This window comes from Leopardus geoffroyi, chromosome C3, assembly GCF_018350155.1.
Source record: "Leopardus geoffroyi isolate Oge1 chromosome C3, O.geoffroyi_Oge1_pat1.0, whole genome shotgun sequence".
NCBI lineage: Eukaryota > Metazoa > Chordata > Mammalia > Carnivora > Felidae > Leopardus > Leopardus geoffroyi.
Window position 1 is genome coordinate 28,541,562 of NC_059338.1, and position 23,298 is coordinate 28,564,859.

Genomic DNA, 23,298 nt, shown 5'->3' on the forward strand with positions numbered 1-23,298 from the left:
AGAGAAGCCAGCAGACAGAGCCAAACCACAGCTTGGGCTGGGGTGGAGGGAGGAGGGGGGCTGATCTCCCCTCCGCTGCGGAGATGAGAGAGGTCTAAGTGGCAGAGATTTACGGGCCCGAGGGAGAAATACCCTTCCAGTAAGACGCTCACATGAAAAGCTCTGAAGTAATAACTGAGGCTGCAAACTGTGCTAATTATGCAACAATTAAAAGGTTTGACTGTCTTTCTCTCTCCTTTTATTCTCCCGGCCACTCCTCCCCCTTTCCACTGCCCCTGCAGGCTCCCCGGCAAATGCTGGGGCGGGGGAGGGATAGAGGATAAAGAACACACTTTTCCCCTTTTTAATTGGAGATCAAAAGTTGGAAGAAGAACTTATCCCTCAGGGGTGGGGAGAGAAGGGGTGTCGTTGAGACTGAGGCCCTCAGAAGAGGGGATGGGGACGAGAACGGAGTGAGGGGCAGGTTCCTAACACAGTTTCCCAGGCTCTGTATGAGACTTACACACATCATCTCATGTAACCCACATGTCAACCCCAGAGGATCAGTGTGATTAGTGGTATTATATTGCAGATCGGAAAACGAAGACTCATGAAGGCAAATGCCTTGACCAAGGTCACACAGCTGGCAGGACTGGCAAGGCTCCCCAGGCTGGCTGACGCTCCGGGCTGTAGACTTCGTCAATGAGGCTATTCTGCCTCCACAGTGTAAAGCCGGGAAATCTTTTCCTGTCTCTTGGCCTCGCCTGTCCCATCTGTCCAGTGGGTGCAGAGCCTGGGCTCTGTGTGACCGAGCCAAGCACTTTCCCAGACGAAAGGTACCGTGGGCACTTAGCGGCAGGATTGCTTTGTAACGAAGCCAGTACGAGCTGAGCCAAGTGCCCTGCGCAGCCATCCAGTGGCTAATTGAGAAAGAATTAGGCAGTGTGCCCCAAAAGTGAAGAAATTGCTGCTAGGTGGCTTTTTAGAGGTGCCAACCCACACCCGGTATACATGTCCCCTCCCCACTGGATTTCCCAGCAGAACCAACAGCCCCCACACTCCAGGGCAGGTAACACTGGACTCCTTCCTGCCCTGCTGATGCCTGGTAGCTCAGCCTCCAAACACCGCCTCCAAAATTCTCGTGTCCCCCGAGGGAGGGTGGCTACGAGGGTGTGGGCCTTAAGAGGACAATGGCTCTCCTTTACATCTGGATCCCCCAAATACCTAGCACCCATAGATGATTAAGGATAGCAGAGTATTAAACTAGGAACGTTCCACGGTATTTTCTCAGTTAACACATTCTAGATCTTGCTCTGTCCCTAAGTGAGGGAGTAACTCTGGGTACGCCACTTCCCTGGGCCTCAATTTTCTAGTATGTTGATGGAGCAGACTAGAGTGTCCAGTCTGAACTGCCCAGCTGTCTCTGAAGGCTAGAGAAGAGAAGCACAGAGCCCAAGTCACGCACAGTGGCAGGGAGAGGTTCCAACTTTCCCGACCCCAGGCTGGGGTACATCCTCCCACATGCCACTCCTGGGCACTCAGTCAGCTGCAGGGGCGGGGTGGGGGGGGGGGGTGGACACAGCGGGAGCTCGACCCAGCTCTGCCGTTTGTCGTGCTTCAGGCCGAGCCCCAGAGAGCAACCAGGCTCCTGGGTCTCCCGCCCACAGGAAAGATAAATGGAGCATTGGTCTTGGCCTCCCCCATTCCCTTCCCCTCCGCAACCACAAATGCAGACAGCTCAGGCCTCCTGGGCTAGATTTGCCAAACGGTTTTCCCCAAACCGTTGCTTTCCTCAGGTCACAGCTTGTCTCCCAGCATTTTCTCCTGGGCTGCTTTGGATTCTTGAAAATCCCTCACCTCAGGAGCTCGGGTATTCGTTTGCGTGTCGGGGGAGGAGGGAGGAGGTGGAGAAGGGGAGGCAAAGGCACTGTGGCCATGCCCCTGACACTGTGAGCCCTGCCCCAACCTCAGTGGCTCACGCCTGACCCGGGAGGTCCTCCTCTCCTGGGCGCTGCTGGCCTGTACCAGGTGACCGTGGCAGCCAGCTCCCTCATGGCAGCTGCGGGACCCCAGCTGGCATGGCCTGCGGACTTAGAGAGCCCAGCCAGTTGTTTGCTCAAATGGGGCCCACTCAGCCCACTCTGCGGGGGCTGGCGGGACGCCAGAGGAAATGATGGGAGGGTTTGGGTGCATTCTGACCTTAACCGAATTCCAGGATGATGATGTGTGAATAATATGGCTTTTTAAGCGTCAACAACTTGGGTGCTTTTTATAGTCAGGCCGGAGCGCTGAATGGGCCATCTCCCCATTAATCATTTAGCTAGTTAGATCCACTGGCAAACCGTACCGGCATGACTCCATGGTATTACCCTCCCTTCTGTCAGCAGCCTCCCTTAAACAGATGTCAAAACTGCCATCAAATCAGCCCCAGCCCCACCCCCAAGCCTTCCATTCCCCAGGCTCGATATCCTCATTCTTCTGGCTCTCCTATCTATCTAAAGTGTTCACTATTTCGATGGTCTCTGCTGGCAGAGATCCTGGATTCCCCCTCCGCGGGCCACCCTGAACTCCCGGAGGGCACATTCCCACCCACCTGCAGGAGGAAGGAATGCATTCTGTGTGACATCCTACGGAAAATGCCAGGGAGGGGCACGTGGGTGACCAGGCCTGGAGCCAGGCCCCAGCACCCCAGTCCCGCTGGCTTCTCCCTCCGCCAGCCTCCCCTCCCTCCTGCGGGCCTCCGGGCCTTCCTCACCAGGACAGAGCCCTACCACAGCCTGGGCACTCACAGCGTCTCCAGATTGCGCAGCCCCTCGAAGCTGTGGGTCCCCAGATGCTGGATGCGGTTGTTATGAAGATGCCTGTGTGGGAAGGAAAGGCACGTCAGAATGGGCGCCCACAGCATCGGGCGGGGGATGGGGTGGGGGTGGAGAGCAGACGGTGGCTTAAGCAGCAAAGTGGAGGCAGAAGCATGGACAGAGTGACCCCAGTGGTCCAGCCCTTTATCTCCAGGGACAAAATGATTGGCCAAGACTGACTTCCGAAGTTACGATCTCCAAGGTTGGATTAACCATGGGCTACACGGTTTTAACTGCCTATTGAAGGAAAATGCAAGAGGAGTGCCCAAGGCCAAGGCTGAGGCAGGCTCCCACTAAGCTCTTGGAGAGAGGCCTGATGTCAGAAGGGCTCCAGTCTGAGGCTTCTTCTACGGTCCTGCTCCCCAGGACCCAGCCTGCCTGACTCAGTGGCCAGACGCGCTTATGGGAGCCAAGAGCAAACCACTGCAGACAACATATAATTAAAGGCTAAGCTTTCTGTTATAGCTGGAGAGGGCTGTAGACAGGCTCAGAGATGGGAGACTGGTGAGACCAGAGGAGTCAGGGAAGGCTTTATAGAGGTGGTGATCCAGAGCAGGGCCTTGAAGGATAGGTGATCTGGACAGGCAGAGGGAAGGACATTCCAGGCAGAGTTAACAGGGGGACAAAGGTGGGGAGGTAGAGATGAGCACGTGTGTCTGCGCAGGATGGTGAAGGGCTTGGCCAGAGTGCACACAGGTTGCCGAGATGTAAAAGATCCATTTGGAAGACACTTCCAAGGTAAATAGCGAATTGAAAATAAGTGACATGGGGCGCCTGGGTGGCGCAGTCGGTTAAGCGTCCGACTTCAGCCAGGTCACGATCTCGCGGTCCGTGAGTTCGAGCCCCGCGTCGGGCTCTGGGCTGATGGCTCAGAGCCTGGAGCCTGTTTCCAATTCTGTGTCTCCCTCTCTCTCAGCCCTTCCCCCGTTCATGCTGTGTCTCTCTCTGTCCCAAAAATAAATAAACGTTGAAAAAAAAAATTTAAAAAAAAGAAAATAAGTGACAGAATGTTCTTCTCCGAATTCCTAACGAAAGAAGCAAAAATAGCAGAGACCCCTGTCTCCAGCCCAAATATAAGTAGCAACAAAGCAAAGACAGAGACATAAGTTAATGCAAATAAACTGCACAAACTGGAGACCAAGGAAAACTCTGGAACTCCTAATAATCTCCCCCTTTCTTCAGGAACTGAATTGGCAAGAAAACAAAATCCTGAGAATTTCCCTTAAAACCCCCCAATCTAAATAATGTTCTTTTCCCCTCCCTACTTCTGGCTTCCAGAGGAAACAGGTGAAACAGAGGAGTAAAATAAAGGCTCCAGGCTACTCACTGAATGGAGGAAATGACTTGAAGCCCAAGGGGATTCTTGGGTGGAGGGAGTGAACTCACACAGTTAATACACTCTGACTCTGCAGACAGAGCAGAGCCCAGGCTGTCTAACAAAGACTGGGCTCCCCCTTCAGAGCACACTCCCCCTGCTTCTACTACAGAAAAGCGGACGGAACCTCCTCTACCCACAATACTAGCCCACAAACTTTAGCTTGGAGGGGAGAACCTATGGGGCCCAAAGATGACAGACTGAGAACAACTTGACAGCTTTCTAGGCAGAGGCCAGAACAAAGGATTCACATGGCAATTATGGATGTACCAGGGAGACCGAGGGCGGGAAGAAGAGAGCACCCAAAAGCAGGTAAAGTTCCAAGCCAAGGAAAAAAATATAACTAATGGGGGAGGGCAGAAGGAAATTTACCACAGTGGCCTCCTGCTACAAAACAATCTCCCAAAATAATATTTCAAAGGCGAAATTTTAAAAATGAAAGAGAAATGGCATCGTGGACGACAAAAACAAACTGGGGACCCAAACTACATTATTAAAAAAAACTAGTCAAGAGATTTGAGCCAAGGAACAGGGTAAACACTGCTGAAAATTGAGTGGGTGTCAGAGAAAAAACTTGAGATAACCATGGCGAATGGTGGCTGAATGAGACAAAAAGGCTAAAACCGTAACGGATGGATGTAGGAGACATAAAGGTGATTCAACCACAGGGGTAATGGATGTCTCAGAGGGAGAGAATCCAAAAATGAGATGGGAGATATATTCAAACATATAATACAGAAGAAAAATTCTCTAAAGTGGAGAAAGCAGGGAATCTGCAGCTCAGAAGCATCCATTGTCTCAGGAAAATCAGATGCAGAGCATTCTACACTGTGACATTTTCGAATTAATTTATCAAAGTTAAAGAATTAAAAAGCCTTTTCAGGCAGAAAAAGGAAATCACTTAAAAGGGGAAGAAATCCCGCAGGCCTGCAAGGTGTTGTTCGAAACAAGAAAACCCCATCCAACATAGATGGATAGAGATGGGAGTTGAGAGAGTCATGGGTCCTGTATGCCTTCCCCATCCTTGTCCACCTGCACCACCAGGTTCCAAGGGGAGACAGACCCCTCCCATATGGAGTTTCTGATTTGATAGGGAAAACACAGCTCTTTGCATCCTGGGAATACACTATCGCCCCTTTCCAAGGGGTTTTAATTTTCTCCGTTTCCTCCATGCCTGTATCCTGACTGTCACCAAACTCTTATCATTTCTTCTGCCTCCTGCTGAACGCTGGTCTCCATTTTCCAGGCCCTTCCACCTCCCCCAGCATCTCTGGTCTACACCATCTCAGCTTCCTAAATATCTGGCTCCAGGGTTCCAACTTGCTGTCCCAAATCATTCATTCAGCCCAGACATCCTGGACACCTCCAGCAGCCCAGGCTGGGGCAGACTGTTGGGGCTTATGGTTCAAATGAAGAGACAAGATTTGTACCACTGACACCACCCGATTAAGCATTTTCCCGGGGTCTTGTCAGTGCTAGAGCGGTGATAGGAAGGAGTTGCATGCATATCAGAGCAGCCTGATACAAGCCCTGGGTTCAGGTTGAAGAGAAGCCCCTCCTCCTCCACCCCACTTATCTACTGACACCTCCAGCTAGACCCTTGGGCACCACTTGGGTTTAACCAAACTTTCTTACTTCCTATCACACGGTCTTCCTTATCTACCTCCTGGGTCTTTCTGTAGCTCGTCCCATAGTCCCTGGATAGCTTTCTCCAGCCTCCTTTCCCCTCTCAGGTGAGTTGGAGGCAGGACAAAGGGGTAATGCTTCTGGCCCTGTCTCACGCAGAGGGGCCAGCTGTCCTTCAGCTTTGCTCCTGCCCCAGTAGGTTTTCTTTCTTTTGTCTCTTGTCCTTCCTTTTGCCCAGCGGGGCCCTCACCCCTCCTGGATCTGCAGCAGGCCAACTGTTCCAATTCCCTGGTTCCCAACCAGACTTAGGAGTCATTTCTGATTTCCCTTCCTCCTGGTCTTGTACCCTCTGAAAATCTCTAAATCAGATTGATTCTTCCTTCAAAACATCCCTCCATCATGTCTTCCCTTCTGTTCCTTCTGCCACCTCCTTAAACTAGACTTTGGTTGATAAACGAGAGCTTCCTAACTGTCTTCCCGTTCCCATCCCTTTGAATCAGTCTTCCTAAAATACCTCCTTCTCATCTTTGCCTGAAAACCTTCAAGCTCCCCTTCCCCAGTGATGGACAAAAGCCAAACCTCCTGCTCTGACACTGTGAGTCCCTCAACCCACCTGTCCAGCCTTTTCTCCAACACTCTGCACGAGGATCCTCTGCTCCCACCAGACTGGCCTATTCGCCGGCCACCAAACACCCCAACTTCCCCTCAGTGTCTTCACGACACTGCTTGGAACAATGTCATTGTCTTCACCATCTCATTCTTCATCATCTTTCCAGGTCCAAGACCCACCCACCTTCCCCCTGAAGCCTTCCCTCTTACCCTCTACACTTGCTTTACCGCCCCAGTATTCCTACTTTGCATGGACCTGTATCTATCATCAGCTATCTTGGCATGCATTACATTACATCATTAGCTGTCTTTTTCCACATTTATTCTGCTGTTTCAACTAGAGTGTCGACCCCTCCCTGGAGGGCAGCAGCTGTTCTCATACTTCTTAGAATCGTCAGTGTCCACATAGGAGTTCTGAAAATGCCTGCTACTGTTCATTTGTCTGGGACCCATCATGTGATCTTCATTTTCCCAGTCTTGTCTCTTGCAGACATCTGACCCCATTCCCTCAGGGTGTCACAGGGATGTCACCAAAACTAGAATCAGTCACCTTGTTCTGTTTGCCTTGTGTAAATACCCTCAGTGACTTCCAGAAGGAGAGATGGAATGGCCGTCCTGATTGAAAAACATGATCCATGAGGATATTCATCTTGGTTCTCTAGTCTCCCAGGACAGAGAATTAGACAAACAAATTGGTGCCTGATTTTTCACCTTTCAAATGGATCTAAGCATCAACTGTTCTCTGATTTGGAAAATCACACCAGATTTTCAAGAGTAGGGGAGTCAAGGTTGCCATTTTAGCAGCGTCACTAACACATATGTTCCCTAGCAATTAGTGTGTAACCCAAAGCAATTACACATGACCTCCAAACCCTTAGTAATTACCCTATGAACTTTCCAATCACTCATAGCAATTAGCTGGGAACTAATTTGCACTCTAAAGTTCTCACTGGGGAGGCAGAGGTAACCCCAGTCCCCAATTCCTGCCAGGGATACTATCTCCCAGGTAATTACCCTGATGGGGTGTTGGTGTCTAATTACAAGTGATGGCATTTCTCTGGTTCTCCAGGCCTGGGAACTGAGATGAATTTATCCTATCCTGGTGCCAAAGCATCAGACTGCGCCATCTGATTGTTGAATATGGTAGAAATCATTTAAGAGATTCTTGACTTGTAGTCCAATTAGCTTGGTATAGTTATTATATTTGCATAGTGAGAAACAAATAGGTTAATTTCTGCTTTCTGATGATGGTGTAAGAGCACTTCTACAGCTCTACTGTCATTTGGCCTCATGATAATCCCCATGGGGTCAACAGGGGATGATCATCCTCATTTTATAAAGGGGAAACTGAGGCCAGACGGTTCAGTAACATGTAGAGAAGAGCAAAGCAATCCAGACTTCCAACCCAACTCTGGAGTAAACGTGCAGCCCCCAGCAGGACCCCTCCCCCCACCACCCCGGAGTGGGAGGCAGAGCAGCACTCACAGCACCACAAGGCTGGTGAGGTTCTGGAAGGCGTAGTCAGGGATGTGGCTGATGCGGTTGAGGGCCAGGGTCATGGCCTGTAGGGCAGGGAGGTTGTTGAGGGCCCTGACAGGGATCTCGGTGAGTGCATTGTCGTCCAGCCACAGGTGGCGGAGGGAGGACAGCCCTTCAAAGCTCCTTTCCGGGACCAGGGAGATGAGGTTGGCATCTAGGCGCCTGGTGGAAGAGAGGATGGAGAAGATCAATCCAGGGCAAGACACAGACCAAGGTTTGGGACTGGGCCGAGCTGGGCCAGCCAGGACCCCAACAGGCCTTTGAAGTACCCTAGGACTAAAGCTGCGACTTGGCCACCACTTATCCTATACCCCACCTGTTCAAGCTCCCATATTTTGCCTCCATTCCAACCAAGAATTCTTGATTCTTTATGCCATATGTTCCTATTTATGATACCAACTCTTCCTCTCAGACCCAATGTTGAACCCATAGCCCATCTGTGGATAACCAATATTTCCCTCAAACCCTCAGGCTTTTAAATTGATGGCCTAGCTCCCCTGCTTTGGGTGTGCCACTCTTCTTCCCAACCCTGTCCGGTTCAAGGTCATAGAGTGGGGATGCTCCCAACATTTGCAGGGGGAAATTTTCTCCCTCTGGACCTAAGCAAAGAAAATGCCTCCCCAAAGACACTAGCCACTCCCTGTCACCCAACCCTAGTATCGTTTGCTCTTTGTCTCTTCAAGGACCCAGTGGTTAGATGAAGCTCCTGACAAGGTCCTGGGGCTTCTTGCTCAGGTGATTACCTATGGGAGGTCCCTATATAATACAGTTGAAGTCCTTGATATGCTACTTTTCAGAACAGGTAAATAGATGGTGGTGATCCTGTCTGTGCAAAACCAGAGATTCCTAGGTTTCATGAGGACTTCTAATGTAAATTCTAAAAGATCTAGAAGTTCAGCCCAGCAAGACAAGCCCGTCTTAGCTTTTTACAGGTGTATCCCATCTGTGATGTCCTTTATCAATATGCTACTGTCTTCTGCCTCCTGGTCTCTTGGGCTGAAATCAGATCACCCTGGGTGGTTGGTCCCATGGGGACCAGACAAGCTGGCCTGTGACCATTGGTCTACTCCTAGACTTTTCTATCTTGAAGGGAGGCTTTGTCTTGAGGCATGGTTCTCCCACACGGTATATGGCACCTAAGTCACTGAAACCCAGCCTTTGTCCACAAAGGCGCTAAGACTCCCTAATCCTGAACCTAAAGGACAATTGATGTGACTGGAGTTCAGGGTGTGCAGAGGAAGGTCCAGAAGTGCTTCTATCTCTTCCATAAGCCATTTTACCAGTGCTCTTCTTGCCAAACATCTTAAGCACCACTTGGAGACACTCCTGGCTTACCATCAAGGGGAATGGTGGACAGGTCAATGCTGGAACCTTAGATGGAAAAGCAAACTGACTGAGATAGTCCTTGAAAGCTGTGATTAGGAAAGACCTCCCACCTACACGAAACCTCACCTGATGGGATCAAAAACCCTTCAGTAGGTGCCCTCTACTGGCAAGGCATGTCACTCCAGATATAGTCTATACCAATGGTGGTCACTATACCCTTAATGGTCTGACTGACTGGAAGCTTATGAAAACACAGACTCCCAAGCCCCTCCCCAGGGTAGTCTAGTTCAGAAGGACTGGGGTGGGGCCTAGGAATCTGTTTCTAAAGAACACCCTAGATGCTTCTTCCCACAAATTTGGGAAACATTGGATAAGTATCAGCTGCCGAGAAGACAGTGTCCCTGTGCTTCCTTATGTAGCTTACAATCCAGTGGGAAAGTCAGCCATATTCAGAGTGCAGTGATACGGGGGAAGCACAGGTGTGTGGGCCTCAGGAAGAGCCTCCCGGACAAAGTGATGTTTACATGCAGACCTGGTGGCCAAGGAGGAACTGGTCAGGGGAGGAGATGGGGAAAAGAATTCCAAGCAGAGCAAAGACATATGGGAAATTGAGGGTGCAGCGTTGTAGGAGACTGAAAGTGGTCAGGTAGGGCCGCAGGAGGGGAGAGAGGGGAAACAGGGAGAAAAGTGTAAGGTGGAGCTAACCGGGGGGGCGGAGCCAGAGCTTGCTGGGCCCTGTGAGCAATGCTATGTTCAGGGAAACAGGGAGCCACTGAAGGGTTTAAAGCGAAGGAAGAATGGCCAGATTTCTGTTTCAGAGAGATTCCTCTGTTGACCTTGTTGGTATAGGAGAAGGGCCATATTGGAGGCCGGAAGACAGGCAAAGAGATAGTTGCTTTACACAACCTCCTGGTCCAGAAACAGATAGCCATACCCATAAAGCTTGAGAAGTAACTTTTGCCCCTCTGGTATTCAGTCCCAAAAAGTGTCCTCTCCTGATGGTGACCCCTGTTGCTCCTGACTCGGGAGAGTACGCTGCTGGCCTGGCAGGCTCCCTGTCACAACAAAGTCATCCAGCAATTCCAGGGGTCTTCTTAGCACCCCGTCAGAATGCCACTGCCCTACTTACTTCCTCTCAGTGAGGGCAGCATCTTGGCCCCAGCTTTCTCAGAGACCACAGACAGACAGCCAAGCCCTGAATCTTAGAACTACACAGGCAGAGTGACTATTGAGAGAGCCTTAAGAAAAGATAAGATTCAGACAAGGAGAGGTAGAAAGCGGGGTATCATGAGTGAAGGCCTCAAAGCAGGACAATACAGGGCCAATGTGGATGGGGGAAGTGGGCACAGATTTCAGACATCCTTAGGAAGTCAAATCAATAAGGCCCAACAACCCACTGGATATAGGGGACCAGGACAGCTAGGGCATGGCTTGTCAGACAGGCCTGCGTCCTGCTCTCTGCAACTGCTTACCTAAAGGGTAGAACAGACCCTGGAGGCCTGAATCCCCAAGGTGGGGGTGCTCCCTCTCTCTCTAAAGCCTTGGGCTGGGAGCAATCCTATAGTGACAAGTGTGACACCAATAGCAACCGATGCTTCTGCTTACTGAGACCTTGTCATACGCCAGGTGCAAGTGTGTGATCTGTGCTCTTGTAGCAATTCCACGACGTAGGTCTGATTAGGCCCATTTTACAGAGAGATGAAGCCACCCAGGGTCCCTTAGCTAGTGAGCCACAGAGCTGGGGTTCCAACTCAGGTTGTCTGGTGCCGAAAGCCATGTGCCTCACCGTTGTGTGATGCTGGTACCGGGGGGCATGAGGAGGGCGGGAACCTGCTGCTCTATTTGACAAAGCCTGAGAATCAGGGCAGAGGCCATGATCGAACCCCTGGTAGACAATGGCCCCGGGTATATGGACACAGGGAAGGTGCTATGGGGCAGACAGAAAGTGGCGCTGGGGCAGGGCAGGGGGGAAACCGTCTCTTACCCTGTGGCTTTGGCGGCATTTGGAAGCTACCTCTCATGCATATGCATATGTGTGAGTACACACGTGTGCCCATGCATGCACATGTGCACACTTTCACATGTAACCTATGGCCCTGATTACTCCACCTCCTGCATTTTGTGCAACCCAGAGGCAGGAGGGTCCAAGAGGGGTCACTTCTACCAGGTTGGGCCAAGCACAAGCCTGGCTCAGGATAATACTTTCCCAGGAAAGGGCTGGGCTGGATGAACCCCCGGGGCCCCTTTCTGCTCTATTGGAGAGAATGCCTCTCCCAGCTGGGCTTGTAGATCTCTTGGAGTGGGGTGGTGGAGCATGTTAGAGGGAAGGTGCCTGAAACCCTGCTCCTGATACCTGGGGACAGGGACGTGCCAGAGAGGGAAATCAAGCAAACTGACAAATGAAGAAGGTGGGATGAACACGTGGAAGAAATCAGTCAGATCTGAATTCGTGTTTAGGGTGAGCAGAATCCAGGCACGTCGCTCAGGCCAAGGTAGGCTTGGGCTGGGATGTGGACCCAGCATAGTGTTGCTGGATTTAGCAAATAAAAAGACATGTTGCCCATTTAAATTTGGATTTCAGACAAATAACACATAATTTTGAGGATAAGTATGTCCCATGCAGTATGTGGGTTGTATCCCAGGTAAACCCGAATTTCAGATACACAGGAATAACTTAAAAACAATTTTTTTAATGTTTATTTATTTATTTTGAGGGAGACAGAGACAATGTGAGCAGGAGAGAAGTAGAGAGAGAGGGAGAGAGAGAGAGAGAGGGAGAGTCCCAAGCAGATTTTCTCTCCCCAACACAGGGCTTGAACTCACGAAATAGTGAGATCATGACCTGAGCCGAAACTGAGAGTCAGATGCTTAACTGAGTCACCGAAGCACACCCACAAGGAATAACTTTTTAAAATTAGTAAGTCCCATGCAATATTCCTATTTTATGTGGCGACTCTAACCCAGGGGCTCTGGTGAGCAGGAAGGAAGTGTGAGCTTAGCCATCAGATCTAGTCACAAAGCCTCTCTCTTAACACTTTTGGGTTGCTTTCTTCAGCTATATAGGTTGACTACCTGCTCATCTCAGAGACTGAGGTTAAATGCAGGCAAAACGCCCCATTTGAGGCCTGCTACCCAGAATTACCTTTCCTTCTAACAAGGAGGCTATCCACAGGGGCCCTGGGGACCCAAGGGAGAAACTGGGAATCTGGCAATTATGGATCCTCCTGGTGGGTTTGGCTGTATGGACAGAGCACCCCCTTTGAGGTGGGCTTCCTGAGGAGCCCAGAGTGGAGTGGGGGAGGCAGCAGGGAAGAAAATGGAGCAGTACTGGCTTCTATTTTCCTCTTTCTCCTCTTATGGGACATACCCTCCCTCCCTCAGGGACTTCTGAACTTTGGGGAGCCCCCAAGAAGTCCCTTCCACTCTCTCCCTGTATCTGAAATTCAGGTTTACCTGGGCTCCAACCCACATATTACATGAGACATACTTATCCTAAAAGTTATTTGTTATTTATCAGAAATCCAAATTTAAATGGTCAACATGTCTTTTTATTTGCTAAATCCAGCAACGCTATGCTGGGTACACATCCCAGCCCAAGCCTACCTTGGCCTGAGTGATGTGCCTGGACTTCCAGCTCACCCTAAACATAAATTCAGATCTGGCAGGATGGGTGCTGTCTGAGGAAGCTGCCTGACCCCCCTGAGTCAGGGTTCAGGCTGTCCTGAGGTCCCTCTAGGGCAAGTGGGCCAGGCTCCCGTGCATCTGGGTGGGAGACAAAGGAACCTGTAAGCAACCAGCAGAATTCTCCATTTGGGACTAATGGACCTTTTTGAGCTGTTCCCCATCCGCAGGTGGGAGGGCCAATCCAGACGGACTCTGGTTTGGCAGGAAGAAAAGAGCAATTATACCAATTAAGCTCTGGAATAAAATCAACAACCCCCAACAGCCCTTCTCTTTCTCCCACGTGGGCCTAGCCTGCTTGACTGATTCTTGACTATAATTCTTACCTGCGGCAGTAGGGCAGATTCGCTGGGACCTCACAGGCCAGTTTGGGCTTGCTTGGGCTCTGCAGAAACAATTTAACCTTTCTAGGGCTTATCACACTCCCCCGACCCAGAGCTGAGGCTGAGGCAGGCAAGGGGGCAGGAAAAGCTTAAGTGAAGGTTGGGGGCCCTTCCCTCCAAGTCCAAGTCCCAAGGAGCAGGTGGTCTGAAAGTCACCTGGCCATCGGACATTCCAGAGAGCTGGCGACTTGGGGGCCTGGCCCTGTTGGACTAAAAGGAGATAAAGACCTAACAGGAAGCAAGTAGCAGCAGAAGATATTTGGGTTAGACAGCAAGAAGTTGCTCACTGACAGTGACCCAGAAGGACAATAGTGTAAACTCAGAACCACATTATATCAGCCTAAAGGAGCCTGGCAGCCTCACTCATTTTATATAAGGAACCTGAAGCCCAGAGAGATAAAGAGAAATGCCCAAAGGGAGTAGCAGGGCTGGGACTCAAACTCAGGGCTTCTTTCTACTTCTTTCCATCAGCCTGGCTTCCCTAAAAGGATAGGATGACAGAAAGACACACACCTCTCTCAGCTGCAGGAAGCATATTTATATCTGGAAACCAAAGTCCCTTACAGCCCATAGGGCGTTAGATTGACCTAATGGATTCTTTCTGAAATTTCCTTCTTTAATCCATCTTATTTCCTACCAGATCTTAGTCAAATATAAGACTAGAAGGACAGATTCAGGGCTCCTAGTGGACCACCAGCTGATCCACAGATGTCACCAGGTATTCATTTAAAAGGGATCACGAATGTGAAGTTCCGAGCTCAGGGCCTGTCACATAGTACCTGCTCCCTGAACACAGGCTGGCTTTGAATCTAAAGGTCAGCATGTCCCAGGGGAGGATCAAGAGGCCAGCAGGGAGAAGAAAGCAAGGGTCTTTCTGTTCTATTACACTCAGGTCATGTGTGACTTGAGTCCTTTCTCCAGGCTGGAGCCATGTGATATGAGAGGCTATGGTGATTATAGGACAAGATCCTTAGGAGCAAAGAGAATCTAGAAACCAGGATCCATGAAGATAGATAGGCTTGAAGTGGGCTCCACAAGGCTGGGGACATTCAGGGAAGACTATTGTTTCTCATCTATCTAGACAGAATCTGTGTTTCTAGGGCCCCTTCTGTGATGTGGTCCCCCATCCTAAGAAAGTATCCACAGCCCATCTTAGGCTCTGGAGTACCCCTTTCCTTTGTCAGCCCATCAGGTTTTTGCAGAGAAGGAAAGAAGAGCCAAGGTGCCATTTCAGAAGTTCAGAGACAGCTTTCATCCTGTGACTGGCTCACTGAGTTTGGTGGTGCCCCAACTCTGCCCCAACTCTGCCCCAACTCTCACTCCTACCTAGCTACTTGCTTCTCTGCTTGAAGCTGTTCACAATGCAGGCCTTCCCCAGTAGGATGGACTTGTGATTTACAGGGATAGACACAAAATGAGAATGGAAAACCCTTATTCAAAAATGATTAAGAATTTCAAGATGGCGGGGCGCCTGGGTGGTTCAGTAGGTTGAACATCCAACTCTTGATTTTGGCTCAGGTCCTGGTCTCATGGTTCATGAGATGGAGCCCCATGTCCGGCTCTGTAATGACAGCCCAGACCTTGGTTGGGATTCTCTCTCTCCCCCTCTTTCTCTCTCTACCCTCTCTCAAAATAAATAAACATTTTTTAAAAAGAGAGAGAATTTCAAGATGGCAACAGCAGAGCACTAAATCTTTTGAGCCAAAGTCCTGAATAACTGCACAGGCCACATGCCCACGAAGCCAGTATTGCTCCTGAGCTCAGAAACCCTCAAAAGCTGTGGGCCAGACCTTCTGTTCTCAATTCCTGATTATGAGTATGAGGGTAAGAAAGAGGTTGGCGGTGAGGTACCTTGAGGACAAGGACTGTCTATTTGGCACCCAGTTGTCAACTAGCTGCTCTGAGCAAAACCCAGTCTGGATTTTCACCTCAAAAGTCCCAGTCCCCATTCCCAGCACATACAGGCACAGAGGTGACTTTCAGCAGGACAAGGGGGCAGTACAGGGGCAGGGAGCCTCTCAGGCTCTGGTTGGAGTGGAGTACAGGCAGAGTAGAAGGGGGAGGATATTGAAAGTGAAAAAAGAACAAAAAGCAGCCACTATGGAAATGGTTATTCTGTGGGGAAAATATTCCATGTGGGAGCCGTTCATTGCCTGGAGGGACCAACAGCCCTGACGGAAAGCCTGCCAGGGAAGGCGAGGGTTCCAGCAGAGAGCAGGCTGGCACCTGCAGAGTGGCGAGGAGGTGCTCCAGGGCCTTCCACAGGCAGCAGGCCCCAGCACCAGCCACAAGTGCCAGCCACCAGCCTCCGCATGGAGGGCCATGAGGCTCTAACAGTGTGTATGGGGGGTGCTCCCTGCCCATAGAATGCTCTGGCCCTGCTTAGGGAGGGCTCGTGCATCTGGGGACCAGGCACACTCAACCAGCTTGGGCCCAGTACTCAGATGACTTTACCTTCAGACACACTGACACCCTTCCAGGCTCCCTTTGTAGAGACCACAGCCTGCCTCCTGTGAAGGCCCTTTGTGGTTCCGTGAGGAACCCTGTAAGGTCTCTGCTACCCCCAAATATTTCCCCACTACCCATGGGGTTGCCTGAAATGCCCCCTCATTACATTAGTCTCAACTCAATCACTGTCATTCCTTTGGTCTTGAATTCAGTCGGATTGGATTTAGTTCAATCAAAAAGGATTAAAAAATTCAATCCGGTGGATTGGATTAAATCCACTAAACATTCACTGAATACCTACTGTTAGGCCAGTATTGTTCTCAGTTCTGGGATTCAAATAGTATAACACATAGTCCCTCTCCAGAGAAGCTCTCAGACTATTTATTATTTAATAAAAACAATATAAACTCTTTAGCTAACATTTATTGAGAGTTAGCTGGTTGCCAGCTGTGTTTGGCATCTTACATATATTTTCATATTGAATCTCTACCCCATTCCGATGGAGTAGGAATCTTATTACCTGCGTCTTACATGCAGAAAAGGAGGCTCATGGAGGTGAAGCCATTTGTTTGACTCCAAAGCCTGTGGCTTTAAACCCACAGCTATACATACTTCAGTCAAGTGTATAGAAAATGCTCAGGAAGCTGGGTCCCACTCTTTCTGTCTGTGAGAAATTCAGAAGACCTCACGGAGAAGGAGGCATTTGAGCTGGCTCCCAAGGGAGGAGGAGGAGTTTTCCGAAGAGGCAGTATTAGAAAAGGGGATGCAAGTCCAAAGGAGCAGAAAGGGCAAAACCACAGAGGCAGGGAGGGTGTCTGGTGAATAGTCAATGGTGTACACATGAGTGAGAAGGGTCCAGAGATGAGACAATGAAAGCTGCAAAGGGGCAGATTATAGTGGGTCACAGGTTAAATTGGCATTTTAGGAAGATCACTGAGGCTCCCATGTTGGGATTGGATTGGGAAGGATGGGTGAAGGCAGAGGGCAGGGAGAGAGTTGGGAGTCTGTCTCTAGTGCAGAATTCCAAGTTCTCCTTATGAAAAAGTAAGGCTCTTGGGGCACAGGCCCCAGGAAATCAGAAAAGGTACAGACAGGAGGGGTGTGAGGCACCAAGGGAAGGCAAACTGAGTTTTCCAAGACTGTCAGGCCAGGAACTCTGATGTAAACGCCTCATATCCCTCAGCTGCATAGAACAGAGGAGCCCAGGGTCAGCCACATAATTCTAGAAGTCTTTCCAATGCTGCTCATATCCTGGGGGACCTCAGGCTGCCCCATCATCCTGATCCCCTAGCTCACGGGGGCTGCAGGAAGTGAATGCTAGGCAAGTCCACCCTTTGCCTCAGCTAACAACTTTTATTCCTGTCTAGGATGGTAAAGGTCAGGGGAGGGAAGAGAGAACCTAGACAATCCTTGAGCCAAAGCTCTTCACCTTGAAGTAGACACCACTCAGCCCAGGTTTATTGATGAGCCTTCCCTTTGGCAAGATGTCAGTGCTTGTCCTGAAAGGCCCTTTCCATTCCATGAAAAGAAATCTCTTTGGGAATGCAAGCTGGTGCAGCCACTCTGGAAAACAGTATTGAGGTTCCTCAGAAAACTAAAAACAGAACTACCCTATGACCCAGCAATTGCACTACTAGGTATTTATCCAAGGGACACAGGTGTACTGTTTCGAAGGGACACATGTACCCCAGTGTTTATAGCAGCACTATCAACAATAGCCAAAGTATGGAAAGAGCCCAAATGTTCACTGATGGATGAACGGATAAAGAGAATGTGGTATACATATACAACATAGTATTACTCAGCAATCAAAAAGAATGAAATCTTGCCATTTGCAGCTACATGGATGGAACTGGATGGTATTATGCTAAGGGAAATTAGTCAGTCAGAGAAAGACAAAAATCATATGACTTCACTCATATGAGGACTTTAAGAGACAAAACAGATGAACATAAGGGAAGGGAAACAAAAATCATATAAAAACAGGGAGGGGGACAAAACAGAAGAGACTCATAAATATGGAGAACAAACAGAGGGTTACTGGAGGGGGGGATGGGCTAAATGGGTAAGGGGCACTAAGGAATCTACTCCTGAAATCATTGTTTCACTATATGCTAACTAATTTGGATGTAAATTTTAAAAAAATAAATTAAAAGTTAAAAAACAAACAAACAAAAAGAAATCTCTTAGCTAAGGAGAATAGTCCAGCAGATGCTCTTAGATAGCTGATAACTTGGGGCTATAGTCAGAAAAGGTGTTGGCAGTGTGTCTACACTAGAAATAGCAACCAAGCTTCAAACCCAAGTGATTGAACGCCAGACCCACCTGTAGGAGATTTCCTTCACACACCTTCTCTGTGCAAGGCAGTGACATATATGTAGTCTGGGCAGCTAAGAACTCCCCAGACCCATGATTCCTCCAACTTGGGTGCTGTAACTTTCTAAGACAACACTGTCTAACAGAGCTTTCTGACATGAGAGAAAAGTTCAATATCCACAATATCCAAAATGGTAGCCACTAGGCACATGTGGCTATTGAACAGTTTAAATATGGCTGGTGTGGCTGAGCAACTGCATTTTAAAATCTACTTAATTTTAATTGACACATGTGCTCAGTGGCTACCATACTGGACAACACAGCCTTAAGAAATTAATCAGGCTCGGGGCACCCGGGTGGCTCAGTCTGTTGAGCGTCTGACCTTGACTCAGGTCATGATCTCGTGGTTCGTGAGCTCAAGCCCCACGTTGGGCTCTGTGCTGATAGCTCAGAGCCTGGAGCCTGCTTCAGATTCTGTGTCTCCCTCTCTCCCTGCCCTGCCCCTGCTAGCTCTCTCTCTGTCTCTCTCTCTCTGTCTCTCTCTCTCTGTCTCTCTCTCTCAAAATAAATAAACATAAAAAAAAAAAAAGAAATTAGTCAGGCTCAATGCAAGACTTTAGGGATACAGGCATGAATGCCTGACTGAAGGATCTTACAGTCTAGTAATGAAGATGAATAAATAAACAACCAATGGTGATGCAGTGTGTGTGTGTGTGTGTGAGAGAGAGAGATAGAGAGAGAGAGAGAGAGGGAATCTGTGTATGGTGTGCACTAAGAGTTGGGGGAACAAATAGAAGGGTGTGAGTTATTCACCCAAGGAAGGGAAGGTAGGACAGATTTCCAGAAGAGGTACATTTGTACTGGGCCTTGAGGAATAACTGAATTTCCACCAAGTGGACAAGGGAACAGGCATCTTGAGCACAGAAAGGAGTGTGTGCCAAGGTGCTGACCAAAGTGCAACATGTGAACTAGCTGTGTGTGCTAGGAGCAAGGGCTTGGGTAAGATGGGAAAGGTAGTTGGGAAGGAAATGTGCTGGTTCTTGGGGGCTTTATGAATCTGAACTTTAACTTGTAGGCATTGAGATGGCTTAGGCATTTCTCAACTATGGTTGAGAAACAAAACTCTGGTTGGGGAAGGGATGCTGGCAAAGATCTTGTCCTATGGAATCACAGAGCTCTTGACTTCGGATAGGTCTCTTTCCCCTCTCTGCGTTCAGTTTCTTCACCTGAAAAGGGAGGGTTAGCTTTAAGTGTCTTTCTTACTCTGTCCTTCTAGATGTGTATGCCTTCTTTGGACAAGTCTTCTGTGTTGTATCCTTGTGTACCTAAGACAGGGGCTTACTGAGCAAGCCAACTTATAAGCATGTGGTGTCATGCAGAGGCTTAGGGCAGCCAATCCCCACTCCCATGATCCACAAGCATTTCAAGATGACTAAAATTCTACCTATTGGACAATGTTCCTTCTTAAAGTGTAGAAGTTGCCTATTAATGATTTTTTTTAATCTGGCAAGTATTATTAGGTAGTCTTTTAATGGAGAACAGCTTTTTGAGAGAAACTTCTGGAAATGGAACACAGACTTGGAATGCAAGAGCTTTGGGCCAGAGAGAGCTGGGAGGGATGATCAGTCTAGGTGGGAGAAAGGCTAAGGCCAACTTTGGACCTTTGAACAATTTTACTAAGCCCCACTTAAGTGGCTTTTCTCTCCATTAGACTGGAAGTCCCCTGAAGGCATGGGCTTTGTCCTTTCTTTCCCTGAAACTGGCCCACAGTGGGCATTCAATCTGTTTGTTTGTTTATTGATGGAGTCATGAGTGCTTCCAGCACTGCTCAGAGAACTGCCTGCTGAGAAACCAGTCATAGAAGTGGGAGCTGAAAGGGACCACACTCAACCAAGAGAAAAGGGGTGATCATCCAAGGTCAGAGAGTGAAGAGATGGCAGAGCCAAAGAAGGTGTTTGGCTTTGAGTCCAGCATTTACTTATCTCCTGCCCTTGTTCACCTGAAAGAAGGTATTCGTTAACCGCTGACCCATAGACAGTGCCATGGGGATAGCTCCCCAGAGACCCCACAAAGGAAGATGTCTGCTTCTCTCCCTATGTTGCTGGCTGAGGCCTTATGAAGAGCTTGGTCTCCAAGAGCCATTTCTGGCAGAGTCCAACAGTTGGGTCCCACCCGTTGGGTCCTAGCCATGCCTTTATATACCCAGAACCCATCACCAGGCCCTCACAGGGTGTGCACAACTTCTGAGAGTCCAGAAACTAAAACTCTTGGGAGTTGGAACCCAAACACTCCTGGGGGGATGGATGGATCCCATGGTAACAGCATGGGGAGCAGAGGACCATGACTGAGCCACCAGAAACTTAGAGAACTCAAGCTTCCCTGCGGGGGGGAGGGGGGGGCGGGGGGGCAGATGGAGCCTTCAATTAATCTTCGTGCTTCTGCTCATGATTGAAGGGCAAAGGGCAGCTTAGAGATACAGCAATGCTTTTTCCTCCTCCCTTACGCAGGGGAAGGTCTGAGTTTATTGGAGGAAAGTGATTTCATCAGTTCTGATTTATGCCACCTAATAAGATCTCTCCCCTCTCACTGTCAGCCTTTCAACAGATCAAAGGTAGGATATTAAAACGAAGGCAATTTCAACTTGTTCTCCAGGCTATGCTAATGCCCAAATCACCCTTTCTCTCCATCTGTCAGGAGAATTGATGGATGTGCAAGAACCCCAGGAGGCAGAGAAAGCATTTCCTTTGTATACATCAAAGGATGATACCTGAGCATTCCTCCAAGCCATTCCTTGTGTTTTAATTGGCAGCAATATATAAAAATAATTACCAGCCCTCCAGGAGGGAGTCAGGGAGAAGACTCTGTGTATAGTCTTTATGAGCTTCCCCAGAAGACATAGACCTAGAGATCTGGGCAGAAAGCCAGCTTTGTGGGTGATGATCCCGGAATCCTCGGGTGGGGACCACAAAAAGCCATCCTATCCATCCCCCAGCCTCTAGCCATTGGATTCCAGACATCAGGCTGGCTTCTGGGGACCTTCCTGGGCTTTCTGGGATGTGTTTGAGATCTGGATCCTGTGGTTGCCTGGGGCCTGGATGGCTGCCCTTGGCAAAAGGCACTGTGGTTGGTGGAGGAAGATGCAGATGGGGATTTTCCCAACTTGACTCCCCAAAGGGGGGGCAGTGATGTCAGAGGTTTAGGGAATATAAGCAATATCCCAGCACTTTGAAGATACTTAAAAGTCATCCAAGCAGACTCTGTGGTAATAGGTACCAGGGAAAACCAAGCCACATGTTAATACTTCTAAATGTACCATGGGAAGAAGGGAAAAAGAAAGAAGGGAAAAAAGTCTATATCATATCTGGTTTCCCTAACACAGGGTTCCAGTCCTTCCCATAGTCTATTTTTTCCTTCCTCATTTCTAGGGGCTCCAAGGCTCTTTATGGACCAGTATGAGAACTAGGGAGGTTATAGATATGTGGTATCAATCCTCTCCTCCCCAACCTCTCTACTTCCCATCAATCTATCCATCTATTTATCCATCTATTCATCTATCTGTGCATCCATCTGTCCACTGATGCGTCCATCCATCCATTTATCCATCCATCCATCCACCCATCCATCCATCCTTATAGACTAGAGAACCACCACCCCTCTACCACCATGTTGTGGTCTTGTCTTTCTCTTCATCAGTCATCCATGGGTCTGGTAAACTCTAAACCGTTTAAGCATGAGCTTCAGGATTCCTTCCCTGGATTGACTCTCTCACTAGCCTCATTTCTCAGAAGGTCTCCCACTCTCCATTTCATCTGGGAAATATGCTTCTCTACCTACCTCCCTGTCCCAGAGCTCATGGTTTATTCATCTCTTGTCTTTTGCAAGGTTGGTGCCACTGTTTGAAATATGCTTCTCCTTCCTCTCTTCAAAGCTCTACTTAAACTCCTTCTAGAGCCTCCTGACCTAACCCCTCATGGTGCTGGTCCTTCCTATATGCATCATCTTCTCAGTCTTTCCTGATTGATCTGTAAGTACTTACTGTACCCTGAATCCATGCTAAGATCACTGACACAGAGAGACTAGCCATAATCCCTCTCCTTTAGCCTAGGAGAGAAATGAAAGAAACAAGTAAAACACACTTAAGTTGTTTTCTGATCAAATGGAGGAAAACTTAACCACCTTCTCACTAAAACACCTGCGAAGACACAGAAAAACTTGACATGATGAAAGACACAGAAAGACATGATGAAAACTTCGACTTTAACCAAAAGCAACACTTAAGGTAGCAAATGTGTCATCCACCACCACCACCCTAATCCCTATTTCTATATCCATCCAGAGATTTCAAGTCCCTGAAAATAACATGGCAGGAAGGTAAGGACTAGAAGTGGCACCTTCATCCTGGGAGGTGAGTTTCCCCAATGAAAGGACCTTCCTGTGGCAGATGGAGGGCAGCCTTAGTAGTCATGCATCTTGAGACAGAGCTCCATAGTAGCATCACCTAAGGAGCTTCTTTAAACCATGGTGCCTAGGCCTACCTCCAGAATTCCCGAGTCAATTAATTTGGGTTTAGACATATTATCATTCAAAATTTCCTCCAGTGATTCTAATGTTCAGCCAGGCTAGCAAACCACTGGTTTAGCCTTTCAGATAGTCCTTGGTTGACAGAATCAGATAACTAGTCACTGGGTGAGGAGTAAGATTCCACACCAGAGCTATGCTAGATGAATATCTGCTTAGATGCTAAAGATTTGCCTGGGAATTGTACACACCAACCTGCTTTTCATCTATGTATCTGAGAAGCTGATTGAACTAGCACCAAAAGGCTAGAAAACCAAACCATTTAACTCACATTACCTCCCTAATGACAAACACTGCACCTAGATAAAATTAACCTTATTCAAAGAGAAGGAGAAAAAGCATAAACTCCAAGAGATATTTGTTAACCCATGTTCATAGCAGTATTCACAATAGCCAAAAGGTGGAAGCAATCCACGTATCTATTGACAGATGAGTGGATAAATAAATATGGTATATACGTATATAAATACAATGGAATATTCAGCTGTAAAATGGAAAGAAATTCTGACACATTCTACAACATAAATGAATCTTGGAGACATTATGCTAAGTGAAACAAGGCAGTCAATCACACTTACAT

At 48.7% G+C, this 23,298-nt stretch overlaps 1 protein-coding gene across 5 annotated transcripts in view; it reads right to left on the minus strand.

Annotated features, from left to right (window-relative positions):
- LGR6 (leucine rich repeat containing G protein-coupled receptor 6) overlaps window positions 1-23,298 on the minus strand; it is a 121,419-nt gene that overhangs the window by 36,419 nt on the left and 61,702 nt on the right. For all 5 annotated transcript variants that reach the window (XM_045456480.1, XM_045456479.1, XM_045456481.1 and 2 more), the window contains 2 exons: window positions 7,933-8,148; window positions 2,769-2,840 (listed from right to left, as the gene is read on the minus strand). In XM_045456480.1, coding sequence (XP_045312436.1) covers window positions 2,769-2,840; window positions 7,933-8,148 — 288 coding nt within the window. The remainder of the gene's footprint in view (window positions 1-2,768; window positions 2,841-7,932; window positions 8,149-23,298) is intronic.